The sequence below is a fragment of the Hyperolius riggenbachi genome, chromosome 4 (assembly GCF_040937935.1).
Source record: "Hyperolius riggenbachi isolate aHypRig1 chromosome 4, aHypRig1.pri, whole genome shotgun sequence".
NCBI lineage: Eukaryota > Metazoa > Chordata > Amphibia > Anura > Hyperoliidae > Hyperolius > Hyperolius riggenbachi.
In genome coordinates, this window is record NC_090649.1 from 396,541,014 (window position 1) to 396,568,549 (window position 27,536).

General features: G+C 42.6%; 2 protein-coding genes across 4 annotated transcripts in view; both read right to left on the reverse strand.

The window, feature by feature from the left end:
- Positions 1-27,536, reverse strand: part of ABHD12 (abhydrolase domain containing 12, lysophospholipase) — a 1,393,598-nt gene that overhangs the window by 453,176 nt on the left and 912,886 nt on the right. The gene's annotated exons all lie outside the window — the stretch shown is intronic.
- ACSS1 (acyl-CoA synthetase short chain family member 1) overlaps positions 1-27,536 on the reverse strand; it is a 165,033-nt gene that overhangs the window by 124,465 nt on the left and 13,032 nt on the right. Inside the window, exons 1-2 of one of the 2 annotated variants that reach the window (XM_068232238.1) lie at positions 22,865-22,938; positions 6,435-6,531 (exon numbers count right to left, since the gene is read on the reverse strand). In XM_068232238.1, the coding sequence (XP_068088339.1) occupies positions 6,435-6,531; positions 22,865-22,910 (143 nt within the window). In that variant the 5' untranslated portion in view covers positions 22,911-22,938. Of the gene's footprint in view, positions 1-6,434; positions 6,532-22,864; positions 22,939-27,536 lie in introns of those variants that run through there. The other variant, XM_068232237.1, reaches the window with a different exon arrangement.

The following is a 27,536-nucleotide window of genomic DNA, read 5'->3' on the forward strand; positions in this document are numbered from 1 at the left end:
TGACAAACGCTGATAAGCGCTGATTTATTTACCTCTCCTGGCTCCAGCAGGGGCGCTGTTGCAGCTCTCTGCACAGAGATAGGCGAAAATAGCTGATCTCCGTCGAGTCCGCTCTACTGCGCAGGCGCTGGAGACTTGCGCCTGCGCAGTAGAGCGGCCTGACGAAGATCGGCTATTTTCGCCTATCTCCGTGTGGAGAGCTGATACTGCACCTGCACTGGAGCCGGGGAGGTAAATATTTACCTCTCTACTGTTCCGGGAGGATTTTCGCCGCCGTCGTGGGACAGAGGAGGACGGGGAAAGCCTCCATAGGATCCGGAGGCTTCCCCCACCCGAGGTGAGTATCCCCCACAGGAGGTTTCCTTCGTTACAGGTTTTCTTTAACCTGGGGCTTCTATCGGCCCCCTGTAGGTGTCATGTCCCGCGCCGTCCTACTATGATCATCCGTTCCCCGCCGACAGTCCTGGTATAATTAGCCCTCTAGCGCGACTGCAGCTTCGAGCTTGCTCGCATCACCGGGGGCTTACTGTGCAGTAGAAGAAAACATTGTACTGTGCCTGCGCAGTAAGCTCCTGTAGATGCGAGCGCGCACTATTCGTCTTGTTAGACGAGTAATTTACCCGTGCCGGCGGCAGGGAACAGAGGATCGTAGGAGGAAGGTGCGGGACATGACAGCTACAGGGGGCCGATAGAAGCCCCAGGTAAGTGTCAGTTTGTTTCTTTTACATTCCAGAGAACCACTTAATGAATCAAGCCCATAATTAGCAGAATAAGAACTGTTCTGCTTTTTGCTAAGAATTATTTTATTCTATATGCATTTTAACAGGAATAATATGAAAAAAATAATTATTTCTCAGTTTTCAGCCATTATAATTTTAAAATAAAACATGCTTCACATTTTATTTGCCCATTTGTACCAGTTATTACAATATATAAATTATGGGCTTGATTCATTAAGTGGTTCTCTGGAATGTAAAAGAAACAAACTGACACTTACCTGGGGCTTCTATCGGCCCCTGTAGCTGTCATGTCCCGCACCTTCCTCCTACGATCCTCTGTTCCCTGCCGCCGGCACCGGTAAATTACTCAAGCCCATAATTTATATATTGTAATAACTGGTACAAATGGGCAAATAAAATGTGAAGCATGTTTTATTTTAAAATTATAATGGCTGAAAACTGAGAAATAATTATTTTTTTCATATTATTCCTGTTAAAATGCATATAGAATAAAATAATTCTTAGCAAAAAGCAGAACAGTTCTTATTCTGCTTTAGTAAGAGGGTTTGGGTTTTTCTTTTTATTAATGAAAACTTCTTAGTTTTACTTAGTGCTGAATCCAAGAGTTCTGCCAGCCAATTTTTCCCATTGACATTCTCTGGAGCACTTTCTGAAATCACTTCCAGAGTTATGACTACAACAGAGGGGGTGGGACTGAAGTACTGATTGCTCTCGTAAGCCCAGTAGGGGACATCATTAAAGAGAGTCTGAAGCGAGAATAAATCTCGCTTCAGACCTCATAAATAGCAGGGGCATGTGTGCCCCTGCTAAAACGCCGCTATAGCGCGGCTTAACGGGGGTCCCTTCACCCCCAAATCCCCCTCGATACACCGGGGGAGCGCTTCCTGGTTGGGGCAGGGCTAACCGCCGCAGCCCTGCCCCACGCGCGTCTGTCAGCGCGTATCTCCGCCTCTCCCCCACCCCTCTCAGTCTTCCTTCACTGAGAGGGGCGGGGGAGAGGCGGCGATGCGCCGCTGACAGACGCGACTGGAGGCAGGGCTGCAGCCGTTAGCCCTGCCTCCAGGAAGAGACAGCCAGCGACTTTTTCTACGACACACTTTTGCGGGGGGTGGGTTGGGGGTGAAGGGACCCCCGTTTAGCCGCGGGATAGCTGCGTTTTAGCAGGGGCACACGTGCCCCTGCTATTTATGAGCTCTGAAGCGAGATTTATTCTCGCTTCAGAGTCTCTTTAAGTACAAATGTTTTAATTTTCACTTCTTTCCACAAAGATGTTTGAAGATACAGCAGAATATGTTAGAATAGTTTTGCCCTGCAGGAACTAAAGTGGTTAGACTGACTTTATTTAACTTTGCAGAAGTGAATGGCTACAATTTGTTTGAAGTCAAAATGCCCCAATGTCATCACTCATTTTACAGCCTGCACACAGCACAGAACAAATCATTAGAATTTGTCAAACAAGAGGAGGGCCAAAGGTCACAGACAAGACATAATGCAAGACAGCTATACTGACTGCTGAGATGTAGGACTGACTTCAATAAGGCAGCATGTCGTGTCGGCTCAGAGTAAAGGATTATCTCAGTGAGGTCTGCTCACAGGCAACTGTTTACACTTGTTCCTTTTTCTGATAGTGTAAATTTTGAACATTGTAGACAAAAAGTCAAATACTAACCAATCTGATCAGATACATGGAATTGATCAAGTTTATGGAAACAATTGATCAGTCGTGGGATTGAATTGTTAATGGCCACCTTAAAGGACACCCGAGGTGACACGTGACGTGATGAGATAGACATGTGTATGTACAGTGCCAAGCACACAAATAACTAGGCTATGTTCCTTTTTTTACTTTCTCTGCCTGAAAGAGTTGAAAATGGAATGCAAGAAACAGTTTCTGTCTGGGTTGGGGCTGTGTTAGACTCTAGCCTAACCCTTGCTGATAAGGAATTACAGCCATAAAACTCTTTCCAGACAGAAAATGGCTTCTGAGAGCAGAAAAGAGGGGCAATAGTTCATAGATTTTGGCTCTGGCATACTTCAATGAATGTGTCATTGAGAAGAGGCCATGAAACAGTAAAAACTTAAAAATTGGATTTAAATATAAAACTGTGGGATAACTAAAAAGTCATTGTTAGGAGAAAAATAGTTTATCTCATATTTTTTTTTTCACCTTGGATGTCCTTTAAAGATGCTCATGATCAGTACAATTTTTAGTGACCAATCGTACTTATGATCATTCTGCTTGACTGGTGGATATATGATTGCAAGTTGGATTATTTAGTGGATGTGGATAGAGTAAAAGGGCAACTTTAAAGAGACTCTGTAACAATTTTTTCAGCCTTAGTTCTTCTATCCTATAAGTTCCTATGCCTGTTCTAATCTGCTCTGGCTTACTGCAGTCTTTCCTAACTGCACTGTCTCTGTAATAAATCAATGTATCTTTCCTCTGTCCTGTTTGTCGGGCTAAAGCTTGATTGTGTGGAATGTGCAGGGCTGCTTGTGATTGGTAGAAGCGATACACACCCTCTGCAGGCCCCCTGCATACTCTGAATGACTCATACACTATGCTTAGCTGAGCCTATTAGAAGCTGGTTAGTTTGTTTGTAAACACTGCCTAAAACTGTTAATTACAAGCCAGGATTGCAGCAGAGAGTGGCAGAAACAGCACAGAGGGGCACAGGAGAAAATAATGAATAGAATGGTATGCTTTTTATTGTAAGAATATTAGAGTACAGATTCTCTTTAAAGGGAACCAGAGATGAACGTAGACCTAGAAAATTAAAAAGCTTTTATACATACCTGGGGCTTCCTCCAGCCCCATATGCGCTGATCGATCCCACGCCGCCGTCCTCCGCTGCCTGCATCTACGAGAACCGGCTCCCGTCACTGACGTCATCGGAGCCAGGCTACGCAGGAGAACTGCGCCCTCTACGTATCTCTCCATACACTGCTGCAGAGATACACAAAGAGCGCACTTCCCTTATGCTCAGACTGGCTCCGACTGACGGCAGAGCGGGGAGCCGGTTCTCATAGCTGCGGGCAGCGGAGGACGGCGGTGTGGGATCGATCAGCGCGTATGGGGCTGGAGGAAGCCCCAGGTATGTATGAAATCTTTTTCATGTTCAGCTCTGTATACCAGTTCCGTGGCAGCTCTGCTGGTCTATTTGGTTGCAGAAGTGTCTGAATAACACCAGAAACAAACATGCAGCTAATCTTGTCAGTCGTGACAATGTCGTGACAATAATGTCAGAAACACCTGATCTGCTGCATGCTTGTTCAGGGTCTAGAGATAAAAGTATTAGAGGCAGAGGATCAACAGGGCAGCCAGGCAACTGGTTTTGATAAAAGGAAATAAATATGGCAGCCTCCATATCCCTCTGCGTAGTTTTCCTTTAAGCAGGCAATTATCTCAAAAGACCACAGCAGCAAATAGTCAGAAAAACCTGGAAAAGATACAGATCCAGCAAAGTGAGTGTGAGCAAAAGCAAAAGTTTCAGAATTAACCATAATGTTGTAAAATGAGTTCACTTGTTCTGTTTACATAACAGTCACTGGAAATACAAGTTCTGCCTCTCTGAGATCATTACATGTAACAAAGGCATGTTATGATAGAGATTATTATTAAGTATACATCTGTACAAAACAATTCTGATGTTTAGTTGGGAAAGACTGTATACTGCAATGGGATATTTTCTCCCCTGTAGTTTTAAACACTTTAGTACAAGAAGTCTCTGGCCACTTAAGAACCAGAGACTTCTGGGTAAAAAAAAACGGGACTCACCAACGTTTGCAACGCTCTCACGTCGCTGAAGCTCAGTGGCTCTGCTGTCATACCGACAGCAGAGTGAGTGGGCTGCAGTGGCAAGAAAGTGGTGCGATTGGTGGTAGTTGGCACTATATAAATATTAAATAATAATATGATGTATGTACAAAAAGGCTGGCACCACAAAAAGATAGCAAAAATAAGCTCTTTATTAGAATGTCATTAAAATGACATAGTAATCAGTGCTGTTTGAGTAGCTTGAAAAAGAGCTTTCCAGCTCGAAACAGTGGGCTGTCACCGCCATAGCCTATCTTTTATACTGACTACTGTGTAATTTCAATGACATGCTAATAAAGAGCTGATTTTTACTGCTATCTTTTTGTGGTGCCAGATTTTGTACATACTGCTGATAGATCGCATTAGTACTGGGATCTTAGGCTTGGGCACACAGAAGTTCCTCTCTTAGATAAGTGCTCCTCCATCTTCCTTTTGATCTTATTAATAATAATATGAGAAAGAAGTATTAGGATTATGAAAAGATCACATTTTAGCACTTTACACGGAACAGGTATTTGCAATATCATGAATACTGTCCCAAAGCATTACTCTAGTAATAACTATTGGTACTGATATGTTCAGAAGGTAAATATTGCGGAATCAAACATTGGGGAACAATCTCCAATGATTGATTTAGAAAGAACAGGTGTGATTTACAGAGGTTAGGCTGAGATAAGAGAATAAATAGTGGCTTTATTGCAAATGTTTTGTACTTGATCAAACAATGAACAGGATTTGTGCTGATGTCATTGGCCATAGCTAGGGGGAAACTGCTGAGATTCATTATGGATGGTTTCAGTTCTTGGCATTGAGATCTGCTTATAATGCCAACCAGGAAACTGTCCGGTTGGCAGAGCAATCAGTAACATTAAGCACCATATCACGTGTTTACATCGATTGCTGGAAGAAACAAGCATATGTGAGGGATAGAAGATAAACGTCTACGCCACAAACAGAATTAGAAGAGGTAAAGAATACAAAAGTGTCATGTTAGGACAACTTGAGAGATAAGATGTAAATCCAGGGCTGTGGAGTCGGCTCAAAAATCACTCGACTTCGACTCCACAGCCCTGTGTAGATCACCTTTAAAAAGCACTCACAGACAAAGGGAGCCCAAATGGTGCAATGTTGTCACTCAACTGGCAAGTGTGTGATCATAGAACTCACAAAGAAGGGTTGCCTAGTGGGCAACCACCCGTGCTAGAATGTGGAGAAAATCTGTGTCCACTCGGATATCCTGGGATTGATTCCTTGGTCAAAAATAAATGGGGTTTCCCAGCTGGCGGACCAGGATGAGGCCCTGAGCCTCCTGATAGGGAGGTGCATGATGCAAGGGGGGAAAGAGGCAGCCGATTGGAAATAATTTTACTTAAATAGCATAAAACATGAAGGTAGGAAATGGCTTACCTCAAGGATGACACAGTCAATACATCAACAGAAGAAAACTTACCGTAAATGTATAAAGGGCTGGTGACGTGTTTCATGACATTGAATTCTCTCAGCCCTGCAAGTGCTGTGGAGTCGGAGTTGAGTAGTCAGAGTAATTTGGGGTACCTGGAGGTCTCATAAACTGAGGAGTAAGAGTCAGATGATTTTTGTACCAACTACAGAGCCTTGGTCGGGACCATAGACTTCAATGCAAAAGTCAGGAGTTTGATGTGAACAGCATTATTGTTGAATTCTAAGTTATTTCAACAAATTCACTTGAATTCAAATGACAGCGTATTTGACCATCCCTACTGTTCTGACTTGTTTCTGAATTCTACATACATTTATCAACCATCTTTCATCTGCATTACATTGACATATTTTCCTTCCATAGGATTATTATTATTATTTTTGTAATTATAAAGCACCATTATTTTGAGCATTCCTACCTGTATGTGATGTACACCTGGGTTCCTGGTTCATCTCTCTCCCAGATTAATGCAACTCTGTCTGGACACTGATGGACATGCTTGTCTAGGCAATTCACTGTAAAGGAGAGTAACAGATTTTGTTTTAGTATGTACTACATATAAACCTGAAAAAAAACACAAATACAAAACCCAGAATAATACAGCTACTCATCTACATTTATTATTTAACCACATTTCTAAGGAAAAAAATAAAAATTATATGTTTTGCTATTTATGTAAACCCTATATTTAAATGAAAAAAGTGCAAAACAAATGAAATGTTGACATTGAGAAATGTTATTGTTATATGAAAAATACAGTATATACTCATTTTAAATGTTATGCCAGCAATAAAATCAATAAACTAATAATTGGGTTAATCAAAGATGGGAAAAGTTGTATAAAGCAAAAAACAGTGCACCTGTTCAACATACATAAATACAAAAATTAAGATTTCATTATTTACAATATATAATAATGTAAAAAAATCAGAATGAAGTCATGTCCTGTATGCAAAGGACATGGCTGAAAGACAACATTAGAAGACAGTAATATATGAGGTTGTTTCTGTTCACCTGGTTGAGGTGAAGAATAGATTCAGAGGATTTGATCTGGTAGACAGAATGTCTGCGGAAGTATGGACAGATGTTAGTTATATCCAAAAGGTTGCAACAAATAAGATCCCAAAACAAAGAAAGATTAAAAAGGCTCAATGGATATCTACTGTTGCTTTCAAAGTTGCTAAGGAAAGGAGGACAGCAAAAGCCAATGGAGACGAAGAAAAATGTGCCCAGCTGAACACAGCGTTAAGGGCCTGTTTCCACTACACGCGGATTATGGATGCAGAAAAACTGACTCCAATGAATGTCTATGGGCCTGTTTCTAATAAACACGATTTTTCTGATGCAGCTAGTCCATAGACATTCATTGGAGTCAGTTTTTCTGCATCCGGAATCCGCGTATAGTAGAAATAGGTCCTAAAGAACCACTATCGTGAAAAAAGTAGGCAATTAAAATCTGACAGAACTGATGGGTTTTGGGCCAGTCCATCTCTTCATGGGGGATTCTCAGGGTTTTCTTTGTTTTCAACAGCATTTCCTGAATAGCAGTTGCAAACTGACAAAATAGTGTGCAAGTGAGTAGAGAGGCTGGCTGGTATCTTACTATTTTGGCAGTTAAACTGCTGTTCAGAAAATGCTGTGCAGTCCGCTCCGGCCCACGTGGCGGTGACTGACAGCGCCGCTCGCGCTGGCGCAGTACAGAGCGACCTGGAGGTCGCTCTGACGTCATCGCCGGGGACCGGGACGGACCTGCTGCGAACGGCTGCAGGCAGAGCTGCGGCGAGGGACGTCCTGGGAGCTCGGAGCTGGAGGAGGCCACCGGTAAGTACCACTTATTTTAGCATATTTCCCCTGATGACTCCTTTAACCCATTCGCGTTCCATCGTTTTCACTTGAGAAATGTTCACCTCCCATTCATTAGCCTATAACTTTATCACTACTTATCACAATGAACTGATCTATATCTTGTTTTTTCCGCAACCAATTAGGCTTTCTTTGGGGGGTACATTTTGCTAAGAGCCACTTTACTGTAAATGCATTTTAACAGGAAGAATAAGAAAAAAAACGTAAAAAAATCATTATTTCTCAGGTTTCAGCCATTATAGATTTAAAATAATACATGCCTCCATAATTAAAACTCACGTATTGTATTTGCCCATATGTCCCGGTTATTACACCGTTAAAATTATGTCCCTATCACAATGTATGGCGGCAATATTTTATCTGGAAATAAAGGTGCATTTTTTCCGTTTTGCATCTATCACTATTTACAAGTTTAAAATAAAAAAAATATAGAAATATTTCATCTTTACATTGATATTTAAAAAGTTTAGACCCTTAGGTAAATATTAACATGTTTTTTGTTTTTTTTATTGTAATGGTTTTTTTTTTTTTATATTAAACATTTTATTTGGGTATTTTTGGGAGGGTGGGATGTAAACTATAGTTGTATAATGTAATTGTGTGTTTTTAATTTTTTTTACTTTTAGTTGTAGTTTTACTTTTTGGCCACAAGATGGCGGCCATGAGTTTGTTTACATGACGTCACTCTAAGCGTAACACACGCTTAGAGTGACGCAGGGGGGAAGCAATGGCCAGAAAAAGCACAGCTTCCGAGAGAAGCTGTCGCTTTTTCAGCGGGGAAGAGGAATCAGTGATCGGGCACCATAGCCCGATACATTGATTCCGTGGCTACCGAATCCGCGGCCGGGAGCGCGCATGGTTCCTGGACGTAGTTTCTACCTACAGGAACCAAAATAGGTTAAGGACGCTTGTCTGAACCAACAGTGCAAAGAAATAGAACAGACAATGTAATGAGAAAGACCAAATATCTTTTTAAGAAGATTGGCAACATCAAGGGAACCTAAAGTGCAAAAATAGGAATGGTGAAAGAGAAAATTGGAAAGGATCTGACAGAAACACAAGATGTTAGGAAGAGATGGCAAAAATATACAGAATAGCTATACAAGAAGGACATAGACAGTACTTCTACTTGGAATATATATGCTGGACAAGAACCAAGCATCCTGATGAGTGAAGTCAAATGGGCATTAGAAGGTCTTGCTAATAACAGCACTCCAGGAAGTGATGGAATCCCAGAAGAACTTCTGAAAAGCTTGCATGAGGATGTTGTTGGGAGCGTTATTGGCAATTTGCAATCAAATATGGAAAACACAAGAGTAGCCTCTAGACTGGAAAAAGTCAGTTTACATTCTAATCCCCAAAAAAGGGCAATGCCAAAGAGTGCTCAAATTATCGGACAATTGCACTTATCTCGCATTCTGGTAAGGTGGTACTCAAAATTCTACAAGCCAGACTACATTAATATATGGAGCAAGAACTGCCAGATGTACAAAGTGGTTTTAGAAGAGGGAGAGCCACAAGGGACCATTTTGTCAACATTGTATGGATAATAGAAAAAGCAAGGGAGTTTCAGATAAATGTCTACTTTTGCTTCATTCAAAATCTTTTGACTGTCTACATCATGATAGACGGTGGCAGATTCTCCTGGAAATGGGGATAGCAGGCCATCTCATTTACCTTTTGAGGAATCTATATACAAATCAAGAAGCAACGGTTAGAACTGGGTATGGAATAACAGACTGGATCACAATTGGTAAAGGAGTGCGACAAAGTTGCTTATTGTCTACTTATTCATTTAACGTGTATGCTGAATATGTACCGTAATGCGGAAAGCTGGTTTGGATGAATCACATGCTGGCATTAAAATTGCAGGTAGGGATATTAAAAATCTGAAATATGCCGATGATACCACTCTGATGGCTGAAACTGAGGAAGAATTAAATTGCCTAGTCATGAATGTCAAACAAGAAAGTGACAAAGCTGGTCTACTGCTTAACATCAAGAAAACTTGCCAATACTTAAAGAAATAAGGCGAGAGTGTTCACTAGGAGGGCTGATACTACAATAAAAAAATCAAATATTTTGGTCACATAATGAGAAGATCGGATTCTATAGCGAAATCCTTGATAATTGGAAAAATTTAAGGCAAAAGAAGAAGAGGACCACAGATGCTAAGATGGATAGACAGCATATGTGAAGTTATGAACATGCCTATACAACAGCTAAAAGCAGCAGTGATAGACAGTGGCATCTGAGGTCCAGAAGTACTTATGGTCACAAAGAGGAGGAATCTATGGTGGGGGGGAGGCTACATCTCTGAACCCACAATTGTCAGTTAAAACTCTACCATGCAAAAAAAAAAAATCATATATAAATGTAATCCAAAAATACCACTGCCTTCTCTGGGCCTGAGAAGAGAAGTACCATCCCAGTTGCTATGAGTGCTTAGTTTAAAAGCCAGCATCCATGGAGATGCATTTGTTCACATGGTGCGGGTTACTTACACATGTGGCAGGGCACTATTGATTGATTGTAGCAACATATCCTGCCATCCAGAGTCTATCTGAGGGGAAGCCTTTGCTTATTTTATCAAGACGATGCATGAAATGGCATACAGCATGACTCCATAGTAAAAGATGCATTATGATACACTCTCTACACAAGATACAATTTTTGTTACAAGGTTGAGATTTCATATGTACTGTATGTTTCCTACTGAAGATATAAACATTAAATTACTTACAGCTAGATGAAGAAGAGAGGGGACAGTATCAGAAACCACAGAGAACGTGACAGAGGTGCCAGTTTAATATAGAATCTGGACATGAACAAGTTAACTTTCCAAGTACAAAGCATTAATATTATTTTGTCATTGCTGCTTTGATGCAATAACGTATTGCTGACACACATTTGTATAACCCTTTACAGATAACGTTGAACAATTCATATCATTAACTGTCCCTCACAAAAAATATCCTACCATAGTCTATGGCCTACATGGGAGACATCAGCTAATTCAAGATAGCAGTATGTTTTGTGGATGTTGAAGTTGCTAGAGTGTCTGATGGAAACACAGAAAGAACATGCCAAACCAACATAAAAACAGAGGGGCTGCACAAATTGCACCTGGCAGGACATATGAGGGAAACAGGTGCACAGCTGTACCTCTGGATAAGCAGTCTTCAATACAGATTAGATAAATACAAAGTTCTAGGCACCAGACCAAGGGATTTCCATAGAGATATCTTTATTACATCCTCATCGAACAGACACTGTAATGCGTAAGAAGCCTGACAGCTGTTTCACAGTCAAAGCCCACTTCTTCAGAGGCAAGGAGACACACGGGGGGCTTGAAGAGCAGCCCCTCTGCCTACTATGGGGTTCAATGTCAAGTTGGCTCAACAACCAAGACCCCTTCTATGATGTACACAGGTGCAATGTTCCTGTTCTCACCTTCCCTCTGATGTGTTCCCCAGTCTCCACCCATTCTGTCCCCACCCCTCCTGGTTTCTACCATACTGCGTGTCAACACTAACCATCTTTGCATAACACAATGAAGCTAAACGGCGGAAGGGCATCAGGCTGTATTTTCTATCACTTCAAAATGTTGGTGTCATGCAGTCTATGATTGGCTGCCAATAAAGATAGCAGCACTATGCTGTACAACACTCTCTAGTTACACCAATGGAGAGGGTGACTGCAGCTCTGTACTTCTACCACAGTTTGTCCTGATAAGGACCATAATGTGCAAAATAAGTGTAGCCTGAAGAATGGATATGTGAGTGAGTGATCGAGCCTTTCGAATACGAGGATGTAATGTATTAATGGACCCCTGCCTGGGCAGTAAAGTTAGAGAATATATTATATGCTTGCCCTGGGGAAAGAGGAGTGGTGGAATGTGGTAGTGTGGCTGCAGCCTGAGGGAGCTGTAAGGCTGAGTGTATACTGTGAGTGCAGTGGGGGGGCCCCATTGAAATGTAGCTAGAGCACCTCTAATTTGTACTGACAACCCAGTTTAACAGGTCTCACTGTGAGACAATTAAAATCATTAGTCATTGCACTACAGCTAAGAACAGCTTAGACCAGGCATGGGCAAACTTGGCCCTCCAGCTGTTAAGGAACTACAAGTCCCACAATGCATTTGCCTTTATGAGTCATGACTGTGGCTGTCAGACTCCTGCAATGCATTGTGGGACTTTTAGTTCCTTAACAGCTGGAGGGCCAAGTTTGCCCATGTCTGGCTTAGACTATCAGTTAGTCCTTCATCAGTTCGGAAAAGTAGTTGTCCCTGAGGTAGCTCAGCAAAGCAACCAACAATGAGTTGAATAGATTATTCAATAAACAGAGCAGTAACCAACAGCAATCAATTTAGAATTGAGCTTGCACAGGTACAAAATGTTTTCAAATGAACTGTTCTGGGTACCACATGTCCCACTTAGCGCTTCCTTTCCATTTTTTCACAGTTTTATTGAAAAATACATAAAAGGCACTATGGTAAATTAACATAAGCGTCTTCAAAATCAGGTTGGTAAGTCTCTTATTAAATTCCTGAATCAGATTAACTTGCCTGCAATGTCAGCCCTAATTAAAGCATTTTTTTTTCCTATGTAGAGTTAATTAAACATCAGGCTACACAAGCAACTGCAACCATTTTTCAACTATAGGGCTGTAATTTGTTGTTAGGAAACTTATACTAAAAGTTAAACTGCACTTTCACTGACAACTGCTACAAATATATATGGGTATTCCTCAAGGCTTTCTGTAGTTTAAAGCAGAGTTCCCCAACCCTGTCTTCAAGGCCCACTAACAGTACGTTTTTCAGGAAACCACAAACATGCACAGGTGGAGTAATTAGCGTCTGTGGATTTCCACAAAGCATGCACTGTTGGTGGGTCTTGAGGACAGGTTTGGGGAGCAGTGATGGGCTCACGAGTAGGTAAGTAGCCAAATTTGTGATACTAATGAGGCTTAATTGCCTCAGGTGTGTGCATAGGAGACAGGGGGTAATTACCCAGATGTCTGGCGCTTCTATGCGTATCACACGCTCCCGGGTCCAATGGGCTGGAAGGAGGAAGTGCGCTGTATTGAGTCGTGGAATGCGTCCCATTGGACGCGTGCGAGCGTGATACGCATAGAAGCGCCGGACATCTGGGTAATTAACCCCCTCCTCCCATGCACACACCTGAGGCAATTAAGCCTCATTAGAATCACGAATTCGGCTACTTATTTACTCGTGAGCCCATCACTGTTGGGGAACACAGGTTTAAAGGACAGATGAACTGAGAGGTCCAGCTGATTTCTGAGTCACACACTTGAAACAAGCATGCATCTATTCCAGTCAGATTTCACTTACAAACATCTGATGACCATATTAATTCAGGCCTGGTGCACACCAAGCGTTTTTGATAGCGTTTTCAAAAAGGCTGCTGCTTGTGAAAACACTTGGCTAATGTATCTCAATGGGATGGTGCACACCAGCGGTTTGAGGTTTTTAGCAAACGTGTCTCCTGCAGCACTTTTGCGGTTTGCAGAAGCATTTCTGCCTCAATGTAAAGTATATGAAAAGCTCAAACCGCTCTGAAAAACACTAGATCAGAGCGGTAGCTGTTCAGTTACAGCTTTGCTGTAACAATATATGAAATCTGCTACACAAAAACGCGCCAAAAAAACGAAACGCTAGGCATGTTTAGAAAACCTCTCTAAACACGCCTAGAATCGCTCTGAAATCTGCTTCAAAAACCTCCAGCCTTTTGCAGATCTGCTAGAGGTTTATGGTGTGCACTGGCCCTAAGGGTCTATGGCTAAAAGGTACTAGAGGCAGAGGATCCGCAGGACAACCAGGCAACTAGTATTGTTTAAGAGGAAATAAATATGGCAGCCTCCATATGCCTCTCAGGTCAGGTTAGCTTTAAGGTGCATGCACAGGCTATAGTAAACGCAGCACACATGCGCCAGGGTCTCGGAGTGGGCGCAAGATAGAAGCCAGGAAATAGGACGGATGCCAGGGAGGACTCACAGCATGCATACTGGAGAGGTGAGGGCTCTGCTGCAGTTATACTGTGCATGGGTTGCGGGGATCACTGTTAGCTTGCACAGAGAGGAGAGACAGCGTGGTAGGGAGACCTAGTGCTGGTCCGAATATGTATTATTTGGTCCATAAGATGCAGATTCCCCCCACACACACTTTTAGGGGGTGGGGGAGTCTGCATCTTATGGAGTGAAAAAAGAGCACCTTCTGGCTCATGTTTAGAAATGATTTATACCCATAAATCAGCACACCCGATGCTGTATTATTATAATTTTGCTGTAATAAAGTCTGTGCCAAACCCAAGCTGGTTGTAACCACAAACTCAGGCAGGTTTCACAATAATCTGGCCAAATACAGATATTATATCCAGAATGGGTTTGAGGGATTGCGTTCCCCCATTCATCATCACGTTGGGCATATTAATGACTTTTTACTTTTTTGTCTGTTTGAACAACTAAAGTGAGTTATAAGCACCTGGCTAATGGTCACTGAACAATTAACACCTAGAGGGAAAACTGCCTGAGAAGCTGTATGGGCCGCAGGGTGAGTTAGGACATCAGGGAGAGCTGTCTGTGCATGCCTGTCCTGAACACCTAGCAATTATCACATGAAAGGTTCATTTGTTTTCTCATCACAGTTTATTTATTTAAAACAATCCTGATTTGTTTCTGATTTTGCAAACTAACACAAGAAACAATATAAATATATGCTTTACGCTAAACACATACTTTAGTATGCATTTATAAAACAAAGCTGTAAAGAAGGCTGTTTAAAGAGACTCAGAGATGAGTCTCACTGCAGTTTTTTACTTACCCGGGGCTTCCTCCAGCCCCAAAAGCATGAATGTGTCCCTCGCCGTTCTCCTCAGTGCCGCCGTTCAGCCGCAATCTCCCCCAGTAAGTGACCCAGTGACGTCAGTGGCGGATCTTCTGCGCAAGCGCAGAAGGCCCGGCTGACGTCAGTCAGATTGAATTCCGACTGAGCCGCTTACCGGGGGTTGACTGCGGCGGCGCTGAGGACAGCGAGGGACACATCCATGCTTATGGGGCTGGAGGAAGCCCCGGGTAAGTAAAAAACTGCAGTGAAACTCATCTCTGACTCTCTTTAAAGCCTGGTACAAACCATGCAATTTCTTGTCAGATACATGGGTCGAATAGATAATTTCCGACGGGTCTGATCGGATTTCTGATCATTTTTCTGATCGATTTCCATAGAAGTGATCAGAAAATTGATCAGAAATTATCTATCAACCTATCTATATGATGGGAATTTGCATGGTGTAAACCAGGCATAAAACAGTAGGCTTGGTACATTTCACTTTTTCTCCTAAGTTTTCTCCTGGGTGATATTTATCTTATCAATAAAATGCTTTTTAAGCCACCAACAAGCAAGAAAATGCTCAGAATAATTTTGACAGTACTTTTTCTCCTACTTTTTGGTACTTTTTTAATTGCAGAGTGCTGAAAAGTTATTTAAAACAGAAGATGAAAAATTATCTCCAAGGAAAAAAAGTGAATTCGGATCAGGCCCCTCCGTCACCTGGACCTGTGTAGTATCTGAGTCTTGCCATACACTGATCAATCCTTGGGTACGATCAACCTTTTGATTTAGTTCATGAATCAAATGAGATTCTATAGACATTGTAACTGAGTTATAAAAAAATGATCGATATTGGCCAGGTGATCAAAAAATCTTTGATTATTCAGGTTGGAAAATCTCAGCTGATTGTACAAGAATCAAGAGCATTTCAGTTTAGTTTCAGTGTTTCTGAGCATGCGCATCATCAGCTTGGTGGACGAGAGAAGAGGGTGGGCATAATGATTCGCTTCCTGGAGTTTGATTGACAGCACAAATCTATTAGTGTGTGAAGCACTGATTGATGAAATCTCCATCGACAAACTTTTTTTATCTGAACAAAAAATTGACTGGAACATTATAGTTAGCTGAAAAATACATATGTCCCTCAATTGGACACAGTTTGATTAGTGATCAGATTTTTGGTAAATGTATCTGTGGTATCTGCACTGACTGAGTTGTAAACAAACTGGTCAGTTGGTCAGTCTTCTGTGAGGTAGATATTACCAAAGTCTTGGAAACATACTGCTAAATGGAGGTTTCAAAATAGATGGTTCATTCCAGCAGGTAGAGGCTTCAGACAGCAGTTCACAGAAAATGTAAATGACAGACAGACCACTGGTAACAGCTGCCTGTGTTGGTATCCTAAGGGTAGCCATACATCTGGGGATGTACGGGCTAATTCGACAAAGAGACAAATCTCTCTCTAAGGGAATCTGATAAGTGAGAGATCTGTCAGCTGCCAATACACCACAGGCCCTTTCCAGATTAATTTCATGCTAAAATCGATCTGGAATCGGCTTTGTGACGCCACATCCATCTGCCGCGCTGCTCTAATGCTTTCCCCTAATGATAAATGTCCCCCCCCGGTGCCCAGTGTGGTATACACTACCTGTCCGTGGCTTTTGCTTGTCCCCCGCTGCTCCTGGGACTCCTCCTCTGCATACACGCGTGCCCCAGTGGTTTCATAGTAAGTAGCGCGTTTGTGATGTCACACGCGCACCCTTACTAGGAAACCACGTGGGATGCACGTGTATGGACAGCGGAGAGTGCCCGGAGCAGTGGAGGCAGCGAACAGGTAATGTATACCTTGCACAGGGCCCGGGGAAGGGGGGGGGGAGGGCATTTATCATTGGGGGGGGTTCACCGTGTTCATCGCGTAATTGCACGCCATTCCTGCCGCACACCCGATTGAGCAAGTCGGCCCAACATCTTGTAGCATGCGCGATCGACAATGCGGCACTGACTGGCGGGCGTGAAAAGATCTAGAGCCCGTTTTTAAACGGGCTTAGGTCAATTAGTATGCAATAAAAAGGCCAGTGTTTCCCTGAGAGCAACTAGCATGGAAACGCTGTGTTTTGTACTGTGTAATTTGTCCAATGAACACCAGCAGAAATCTATCATCTGACCAGAGTGATCACATGCTTCTTCATGAGTCCTTCTTCACATGAGCAACTCTAAACAAAACAACGAGCAACTCTAGTGACATAAGTTTTGGAAACTGTATGTACTTCTTCTTTTTTTCACAGGGAAGTAAAGTCAGTATCTAGGCCTCTTTCACACTGTACTTAAAAAACGATCGGTTTTAAAGAACAACTGAAGAGAGAAAACTATGGAGGCTGCAATATTTATTTCCTTTTAAACAATACCAGTTTACTGGCAGCCCTGCTGATTTATTTTGCTGCAGTAGTGTCTGAATCACACCAGAAGCAAGCATGTGGCTTATCTTGTCAGATCTGACAATAATATATTGAAATATATTGAAATATCTGATCTGCATATGCTTGTTCAGGGTCTAAGCTGAACGTCAGTTGTCCGTTCAGTTAAAAGTGACAGCAGCTGACACTCTGCATATTCTACTTCTGTCCATTCTAGAGTCTTAGCTTGTAATGGCAGAAACCAAAAGTAAAGGTGCGTACACACGTCAGATAAAAGTCTTTGGAAAATGAAAGATCACAGACCAATTTTACCCCTTTCATGTAGTATGAGAGCCATACTCTACACAGTCCATTCTATGGAGCTGAACTCCTCATCAGATAAAAATCTTTGCAAGATGCTGCACACAAAGACCGCTGTACACATGCAACAGATCAGTATCTGCAAAAGATCTGTTCCTGCAAAAGATCCATTCCTGCAAAACGCATTCATAGTCTATGATTTCTGCAGACCTCATACACACCTTGTTTAACGGACAATTATCTGTAGATCAGATCCACCAGGTTGGATCTTCAGATCGGCAGATAATTGGCTGATCTGCAGATGAATGTCCATTAACCTCCCCGGCGTTCTATTGAGATCGCCAGGGAGGCTGCGGGAGGGTTTTTTTTTAATAAAAAAAAAACTATTTCATGCAGCCAACTGAAAGTTGGCTGCATGAAAGCCCACTAGAGGGCGCTCCGGAGGCGTTCTTCCGATCGCCTCCGGCGCCCAGAATAAACAAGGAAGGCCGCAATGAGCAGCCTTCCTTGTTTGGCTTTCCTCGTCGCCATGGCGACGAGCGGAGTGACGTCATGGACGTCAGCCGACGTCCTGACGTCAGCCGCCTCCGATCCAGCCCTTAGCGCTGGCCGGAACTGATTGGTCCGGCTGCGCAGGGCTCGGGCGGCTGGGGGGACCCTCTTTCGCCGCTGCTCGCGGCGGATCGCCGCAGAGCGGCGGCGATCAGGCAGCACACGCGGCTGGCAAAGTGCCGGCTGCGTGTGCTGCTTTTTATTTGAAGAAAATCGGCCCAGCAGGGCCTGAGCGGCAGCCTCCGGCGGTGATGGACGAGCTGAGCTTGTCCATACCGCTCAGGAGGTTAAACAAGGTGTGTATGGGATCTGCAGATATCATAGACTATGAATGCATTTTGCAGGAATGGATCTTTTGCAGGAACAGATCTTTTGCATATAGTGATCTGTTGCATGTGTACAGCATCTTTGTGTGCAGCATATTGCAAAGATTTTTATCTGATGGGGAGTTCAGCTCCATATAATAGACTGTGTAGAGTATGGCTCTCATACTACATGGAAGGGGGTAAAATTGGTCTGTGATCTTTCATTTTCCAAAGACTTTTATCTGACGTGTGTACGCACCTTAATTGTTTCTTGTCTACGCTATACATGTGCTACTGCAGCAACAACAAATACTTCTTGTTTCCCTGTTCAGTGCACGGTGCACTATAGCATGTTTTTACCAGTTTGCATGAACTATATAGTATTTGTATTGCACATGAACTGTGTAAGTATTTAAATCCCACTACTATGCATATTGTTACATGTGCAGCAATACAGAAATGATGAAGTTCTGTGGACATAGCGCATAGTTTACATGGACAGTGTTCTCCCCAGGCAGGTTTTGCTGAGCACCCGGCTGTCATCGCCTCACCTCCTCCTCTGTTGTAAGCAGAGTTGTGCAGAAAAGCGCTGCCCTTCCATTCTCTCATCTCGCCCCACCCGGCTATTTTTTCATGCCACCCGGTTGAAAAAAATTTCTGGGGAGAACACAGATGGAACTGATGGGTATTCCCTAATCCCTAGCAGGAAGAAAAAAAAGTCAAAGCTGCAAGAGTAAAGGTAGCCATAGACAAGACGATTATGGGCAGATTCGACAGAGACAAATTTATCTCTAATCTGATTAGAGATAAATTTGTCTCTTGTCGAAGCTGCCCATATATTACAGGTCGATTCCCATCCAAATTCAGCATGAAATCTTCAGGGAATCGGTTGAGCCAGCTGCGTCTGCACCGCCGCTGCCCCCCAATGTATAAATGTGCCCCCCCAGTGAGTGCATTTATACATTACCTGTCCTGTAGCAGCCTCTACGTGGTGTCCACCCATCTTGCCGGGTTCTAGCAGCTGCATACATGCATACACGTTAGCGGAGCATAGAGTCTGACGTCAAGCGTGTATGTGGAACCCAGAGAGAAGAACGGACACTGCGCGGAGGCTGCTACAGGACAGATAATGTATAAATGTACACACCGGGGGCATATTTACACATTGCGGCGGCAGCAGCGGGGTTTTGTCGTTTCGTTTCTCGCTCCGAAAGTGTCCTCTGTACCGCCGCACACCCGACCAACCAACTTCAGCCCGGCATCTTGCAGCATGCGGGATCGACAATGTTACCAATTTCCGTCTTGAAATTGGACGCTTTGCTAGTCGGACATGCACTTGGTCGGCACCAATTTTCATCCAACTTGATTATAATAATCAAATTGGATGGCTAACGCCCGCCAAATTGCCTGGGGCTTCCTCCAGCCCCCTGTAGTCCATTACCTTCCTCCATTTAGTAGCAGTGGAGTCCCCAATCCAGCTGGGTTTCCAGCCATTGTGCATTCCCAGTCACTGTGCCGATTGCGTACCTGTAGCAGGGATTGTTTTTAAGACTTACAGTCTTAGCCAACTGCGCTTACGCAGAAAGCTCCCGTGCTATTAGAGGCTGGGACCGAGCATGCACAGTAGTCCCTGACTCGCTCAGTCAGGAACTTTACCAGGCTGGAAGTGGCCCGACGGAGAGGACCAGGAGGGGAGCAGACTGATTAAATGGGTTGAAGAAAGCCCCAGGTAATGATAAATCAATTTGTTTCAAATGTCTCAGGTACAATTTAACCATTCATTTTGTTACTGTATATGCATATGCATTCAAAGGTATCTAATTTAATGAATTAGTTCTCGGAAGAAAATCCAAGTTGTTTGTTGCAGCAGTTTGTCAGTTGTCCTCTCAGCCTTGCCCTGCACATAAACCTATCGTCCTGGCTTCAACACAAGCTATAAGGTCTTATAACACCGCTCCAGGTATCTATATGTAGTCACTACTCAAAGACCACTACTGTCAATGAGGGAAGTTCTTCTTCCACTTGCACACAGTAGGGCAAAAAACTGGAGCAGCAAAAGTCCAGCAGATGCTCAGAGTGGCCAATCAGAATACTTCACCTAGATGTTTGCTCCATTTTACATCAGTCCCAGCTCCAGATTTAATGCACTGAATTTGATATATCAGCCTCAATATCCTCATAAAAGATAACAATGGAACAAGATAAAAACTTCAGCTCCGATGGTGCCTGCTTTCTGGCCATTTGGTTTTGCTCCTCTGGCATCTTGAGGGGTATCACTTCTTTATGTCAAGTGTGCTCAAAAAAACACTTTTTGGGGGTAGGGGGTGGGACACAATATACATGGGAGGAGACTGACCAAGGGTCTGTTAGTCATCAGGAAATCAAACCAGGGCTGTGGAGTTGGAGCAATTTTGGGTACCTGGAGTCGGAGTAGGAGTCAGTGGTTTCAATAAACGGTGAAGTCGGATGATTTTTGAACCAAATCCATAGCCGTTGTAAAGATTACACTAAGGAGTCGGAGACGAGGAGTCGGAGCAATTTTGGGTACCTGGAGTAGGAGGTTTCATAAACTAAGGAGTCGGATGATTTTTGTACCGATTCCACAGCCTTGAATCAAACGCAGCTACTACCGCGCACCCGACTGAGCCTTTCGAGTGAGATCTTTCCAGCATGCCGGATTGACCATTTCGATCGATTTAGCCAGATCCGGTGGCCATGTTGCTGCATCATTATGATCAAATCTGTGGGATATCAATGTTGCAAATTGAGTAATGTATGATCAGCTTTAGTACTATTCAGAGTCCAGGACTCGTAAGAAAGCAAGTACATGATAATATCTTATAGGAAAAAGCCTCTGCTGGCTCTGGAGGGGGAGTGGTTTACGACCAGCTTTATTACCTGAGGGTGCGTTAAGTGATCATGACTGAGAGTAGGATGTATAAATATTATTTATTAATCTATTTAAATACATCCAGAGTTCAGATACACATTAAACAGAATTCTTAAGTGTTCCAGTGAGTTATAAAACATGTACAAGCCTCGTATGACCTAAAGCATGTAAGTTATGTGCTCTGCTATGTTGTACGCAAGGTGACTGAACTTGTACTGGCTAAACTACCTGTTTATTCATTAAGCCATAGTACTCTAAAAGAAGTGGTAATTAGGTGTGACTACCACAAGGGAATATAATACAGCTCTCTACTGAGTATAGATTGACATAGCAACAACACCAGTAACACAGCTCTGCTGATAGCACTGCCACTAGGGATAAGCAGTTACCAAACATCCAAACGTAACCTGAACATACAATCTGACATTAATATCAAATAGCCACTGGACTGTTTTGTAAAATGACACATTTCTGCTGAGAATAGAAAAATCATCCTGTAAAAAATTGACAGTTGACTCACAGCTCAGAACACTAATCAGATTTTTTGCTTTCACTCTCAAGTTGGGAGTACACTTGCCTGTGCAGAAAACCATGAGTTTTCTGCTGTGTGCATTTATGCAATTTCATTTGCGCTTTTCTTGCTTTTCCATTTGGTCTTGTTCACACTATACGCAGCGCTGTGCGCAGTTTGGCAATGCCTATAGTGTGCGAAGCGCAAGAACATCAGAAGTGCATGGACTGCACTGTCTGACCTGACGTTCTCACTTATGCATGTATCCCACTGCTGCATGAATTCTTGCCAGAACACAGCTCTGAACCATTCACGGTAGTGTGGTATCAGCAGCACAACCCACGGTAACGCAGATGGTGTGCGATCACAGGTGTTTTGCTCCAATCGCATGGCCATATGCTTTGACATTTGTGATCGGAAATGGTCGTTGGAGCTCACCAACAGAGGGAAAATTATCATCAATCCAATCAGACTAATAGAACCGATCCAAAATTCAGTTCGAGGAAACAATCCATGGAACGGTCATTCGTTGTCGATCGGCACCATTAACGCTACTTACGGTAATCTGATTGAACGTAGGGTCGATCATTCAGGAGATTGTACCATTAACGGGCACCTTTAGAGACGGTTGACATAGCTGGCAAAATGCTGGGTTGTTTGTGGTCTGGGAAGACCTCATTTAGGGCATCTTACACACAGTGGCTGAACAGCAGGCTCAGGGCACAGTTCAGCTTGCAATCAGCCATCTGAATGTCTTCTCGCTGCAATTCAATAGTCCAGTTTTGTCTCTGATGTGCCCACTGTAGGCATTTTCATCAGTGGATAGGGATCAACATGGATACTTTGACCAATCTGTCATTATGATGTGATGCACATTATGGTCTGAAACTTTTCTCTCATGGACAGTATTAGGCTTGTCAGCAATTTGTGGCAGAGCAGCTCTTCTGCAGGATCAGTCCATTTGGACTAGCTTTTGCACCCGACAAGCATCAATACATTTTGAACACCCACGACTTTGATACTGGTGCACCAGCTGTCTCTCTTTTGACTATTGTTGTTAGATACTAACGGCTACATACAAAACCTGCCACTTGAAGATGATCTGACCCGACTGCCAAGTAAACACATTTGTCCCTTACCAAGATTGTTTAGTTCCTTGCACTTACCCATTTTTCCTTCTTTGAATACATCACCTTTGAGAAATGGCTGCATAATTATTCCCACCCCTTGATAGGTGCCACTGTAATGAGATAATGAATGTTATTTGCTTCACCTGTCAGTAATTTAAATGATGTGGTGCATCAGTGTATGATCAGTGTACTCGTATTTGTGCCCTGACTCCATTCAATTGATTTGAGATATTAGCAGACATTCAGCTTTGATCTGCACACCAGCAAGCACATTCGGCCTACGTCTGCAGATGTTCCCATAGACATTCCAGACCAATAATTTCTAAATTAGGTTATAGTGGCATTGCTTCATCAGCCAAACCTTAGAGAAAGACTGGGTGAGGCATCATGGATTGAATCATCTCCATTTCTATGGCAACACTGTTACAGATATGCAATGCACTGCTGTAGATAGGCAATGCTTAGCCGCTGGTGGCCCCAAACCATAAGTCAAGAAGGGAATATCTTTTGTTTGAATGCAGTGATGATGGGTTCCTCCAACAGACAGTGAACCATAGTGGGTAATATGAGCCAATTTGGCTGATGAAAGTAGCATGTCTATGGACGCCTTTATACTGTATCCAATCTAAGCTACACCGACCAATACTGAGACCTACAATCCAAACACTTAATGATTCTCCTACCATGGCTTCCACTTTGACAAAGCTGAGTGTTTATGTTCATTGTCTGTTTTCCTCTCTAGAACTGTTGGCAACCACACTGTTACATTTAAGGTGGTCACTAACGATCCAATCTTTTTCATCCAATCTTACCATTTCTATGTAATATAAGGGAATTGCCTAAATTATCCATTCAATATATTCACTCAATGTACCCTATACTACATAGATTTGGTAAAATAGGATGAAAAGGATTGGATCGTTAGTGGCCACCTTTAGACGGATGCCATTGTTTGAGAGAAACCACAAATGTATGCCGCAGTCCAAAATTAGTTTCAACTTTATTGCACAAAAATACTGAAAAAAAAATTCAATAAAATTTGAACAATCAATCAACCAATTGGTCTTCATAAATATCACAGGCTTAATTTGGGCCATCGATCTGCTGCCAGCAGCAGATCGACCTAGATCTTCCATCCTGTCAGATAGATCAAATCCATCGAAATCGATCGAAATTGGCCAAAAATCGATAGAATGAGAAAATTGATAGAATCGATTTCTGATCGATCGATGGCTAAAATCGACCAGTGTATGGGCCCCTTTAGACTACAATAGAAACATAAAACAACGACTGACTACGGTAGAGATAGAGCAGCGTTCTTAAAACTTGGCTCTCCAGCTGTTAAGGAACTACAAGTCCCACAATGCATTTGCCTTTATGAATCATGACTGTGGCTGTCAGACTCCCGCAATGCATTGTGGGACTTGTAGTTTCTTAACAGCTGGCGAGCCAAGTTTGCAGATCACTGGGATAGTGAGACCTTCTGAGGGACAGCTAATGACATGACTATATACACTATGTAAATGTGCTGCAGAAGATGTCAGTACCATATAAACACACAAGGACGGCATTAAGCTTAAAGATGTCCAAATTTATACCAAATTAAAAGAAAAATAGTGTACTAAAGTTGAAGAATAGAGGAGAACATAAGCATTTCAACAGCGCAGGGGATCTTTAGGAATTTTCTGCTATGGGTTTTCACCTAGTTTAGTTATGGCTAATGTTGGCACTCCAGCTGTGGTGGAACTGCAAGTCCCATGAGGCATTGCAATAATCTGACAGCTCTAAGCATAACTTGGGGAGGCAGAGGCATGATGGGATTTGTAGTTTTGTCACAGCTGGAGTGCAACGTTAACCATCACTGACCTAGTTCATAGTAAAACATAGCATGGTGGGTGAAAAATGAATATAGTAGTTTCAGCAACCCTCATGATATTCTAATATAATCCATATAAGCAAGCATTTACGCCAAACAGCACGAAGGTTTTAAAAAATACCTACAGATTTTCTGGATAACGTGTGCTCTGCATCCTACAGATTTGCTGGATAACGTGTGCTCTGCATCCTTAGTGACTCAACTTTATAAGTCCCCACAAACATGGCTTGGCCTTGTGGCAGTCCATTCAGTGAAATATCATGTTTCCATGTAGCCTGCCAGTGTCCAGGCTAATGTCACAATGTAATACTGGTGTAAGCGTTGGTGTGGCCATCTTCACAACTTATCTACAAGCTCCAGCCACAGAGCTGTGATGACATCTTCTTTCCACAAGCAGCATTCTGCTAAGTTCAGATATTGGCAGAGAACACACCAAAACTGCTGATTACTCGGCAATCAGAGCAGCAGCACAAACACTAAAAAGAGATTTCAGCATTATTTCTATCTGCTGTACACATTTTGACCTGCTTCATAAAGGATGTTCAATTTAAAGGCAACATGAAGTGAGAGGGATACAGAGGCTGCCATATTTATAACATTTTAAACAATGCAGGTTGCCTTGCTGTCCTGCGGATCCTCTGCCTAGAAGGCAGGGAACACGTTAGGCAGAAACGCTGGCGTTTTTGCAGATGATGCTAATCTATGGGCCACATGTAAAAATGCATATAAGTACATTTTACATTGAGCATTTTTGAAACCACACAACTTGCTGCATGATTTTCCCAAAACGCATATAAGGTACAATGTATTGGTGGCATAGTGGTTATTGTTCTTGCCTTGCAGCGCTGGGTCCCTGGTTTGAATCCCAGCCAGGTCATCATCTGCAAAGAGTTTGTATGTTCTCCCTGTGTCTGTATGGGTTTCCTCCCACATCCCAAAAACATACAGATAACTTAATTGGCTTCCCCCTAAATTGGCCCTAGACTATACTAACTACAATACACATTATATACATAGACACATGACTATAGTCGGGAGTAGATTGTGACCTCCTCTGAGGGACAGTTGACAAGACTATATTCTCTGTACAGCACTGCGTAATATGTCAGTGCTATATAAATACTAAATAATAATAATGTATCTCAATGGAGACACAGAGGAATGCGTATACAGTGCAGGAAAGTATTGACGCGTATGCACATCAATACTGTTCACAGCATGGGTACTTTTCCGTTAGCCGTGCGCAACCGCTAGGTGGCGCTAATTACTAATTACTATTCCCCCTCCAGGCCGCCATTGATAGTAGGGAAAGATGTAACTCTGCTGCCAGCGATCGCTGGAGTTACATCTTTCCCTACTATCCATGGCCGGAGGGGGAATAGTAATTAACGCCACCTAGTGGTTGCGCCCGGCTAACGGAAAAGTACCACAGCATGTTTTGTATTGACGTGTATAACCATTAATACCGCTAGGGAGACTAAGTGTGTTCCCTGTCTGAACCTACTTCTAATAAATTACATCTTGCTGACCTTCTAACCTCCACTGACTTAGTTAGCCCTTCCAAAAAATATTGAATCACCTATATTACAGCATACAGATGCCGAAATTCTACCCCATTATTCAGGAATAGTAGTGTATTCTGTATTCCCAAAGGGTCACTGGGCAAGAAGGCAGTCTGTGACCTTCAGTGAGGGAGGTTCACATTTATGATTGCGAAAATCAGAACGGTTCTTCAAATGCATTTTTTTCTGTAAAAATGTATTTTTGTATGGAAGTTTACACATTTTTTTACTGCAGCTAATGAAAGTCGTGGAGAATTCACATGCGATGTGCAATTTCATTCTGCAAGATGTAATGTAAGGGCTTTTTTGCACATTTGAAAACGCAAACACTATTTTGCAAATTCTAGCATAGCAGAAGTGCAATTCTCCACTGAATTTTATTAGATGTGTGGCGAACGCGTTTTCGCACTTTTGCAATTCGTATGCAAATAATTAATAAGTGTGAACCCTGCCTAAGTGGTCAGGAGCAGAAATGTGACTTATTTATGAACGTAGTTGCATTTTGAACATTGCGGATAAAACAGACTTGGGCATAGGGTAGGATTAGGCATGGATTTTATGTGGTGCCTGGAGTCTGCTGTACCTAACATAAAGCTTTTAAATATGAATACAATACTAATGGTCCTGCATTAAAATCTGTTGACCTGTAAAGGAAAAAGGAAAAAAAATGGCATGCTGAAAAATTCTTCAAGGAACTTGGAGCTGGAAAACTTTGATTCTTAGAAAGCAAAACAATATGTAAAAGGTCAGGCAGCACCATGGTTAGTTGTCACTATGTTATCAGGTTGACTTTGAAAGTGACACTTCATTAACTATGCATGGTCACATGCAGTCAGATAGGAACCTGCAGAAGTAGGTTCATTCCTGCGATAGAGAACATTTCAATGTCACTGTACATGCTGCTTACATACTCTCAGAATAATATGTGCAGCTATTACAAGCAATGTGGAGAGTATCTCAAAAACAGTCCACAGAATCTAAGGCACTCTATGAAAAATAACCATGGTTCTTATTTTTTCCTTTTGTACTGTGGCTGTGGAAATACTGTATTCATTGCAGAGCTGTGGAGTCAGTACAAAAATCACTCAACTCCAACTGCTCAGTTTATGAAAGCACCGACTCCAAATCCTCGACTTCGACTCCATAGTCTAATTCTTACCAGGGCTGTGGCGTTGGTACAAAAATCATTCGACTCGACTCCTCAGTTTATTGACACCACGACTCCAGGTACCCAAAATTGCTCTGACTCCAACTCCACAGCCCTGATTTA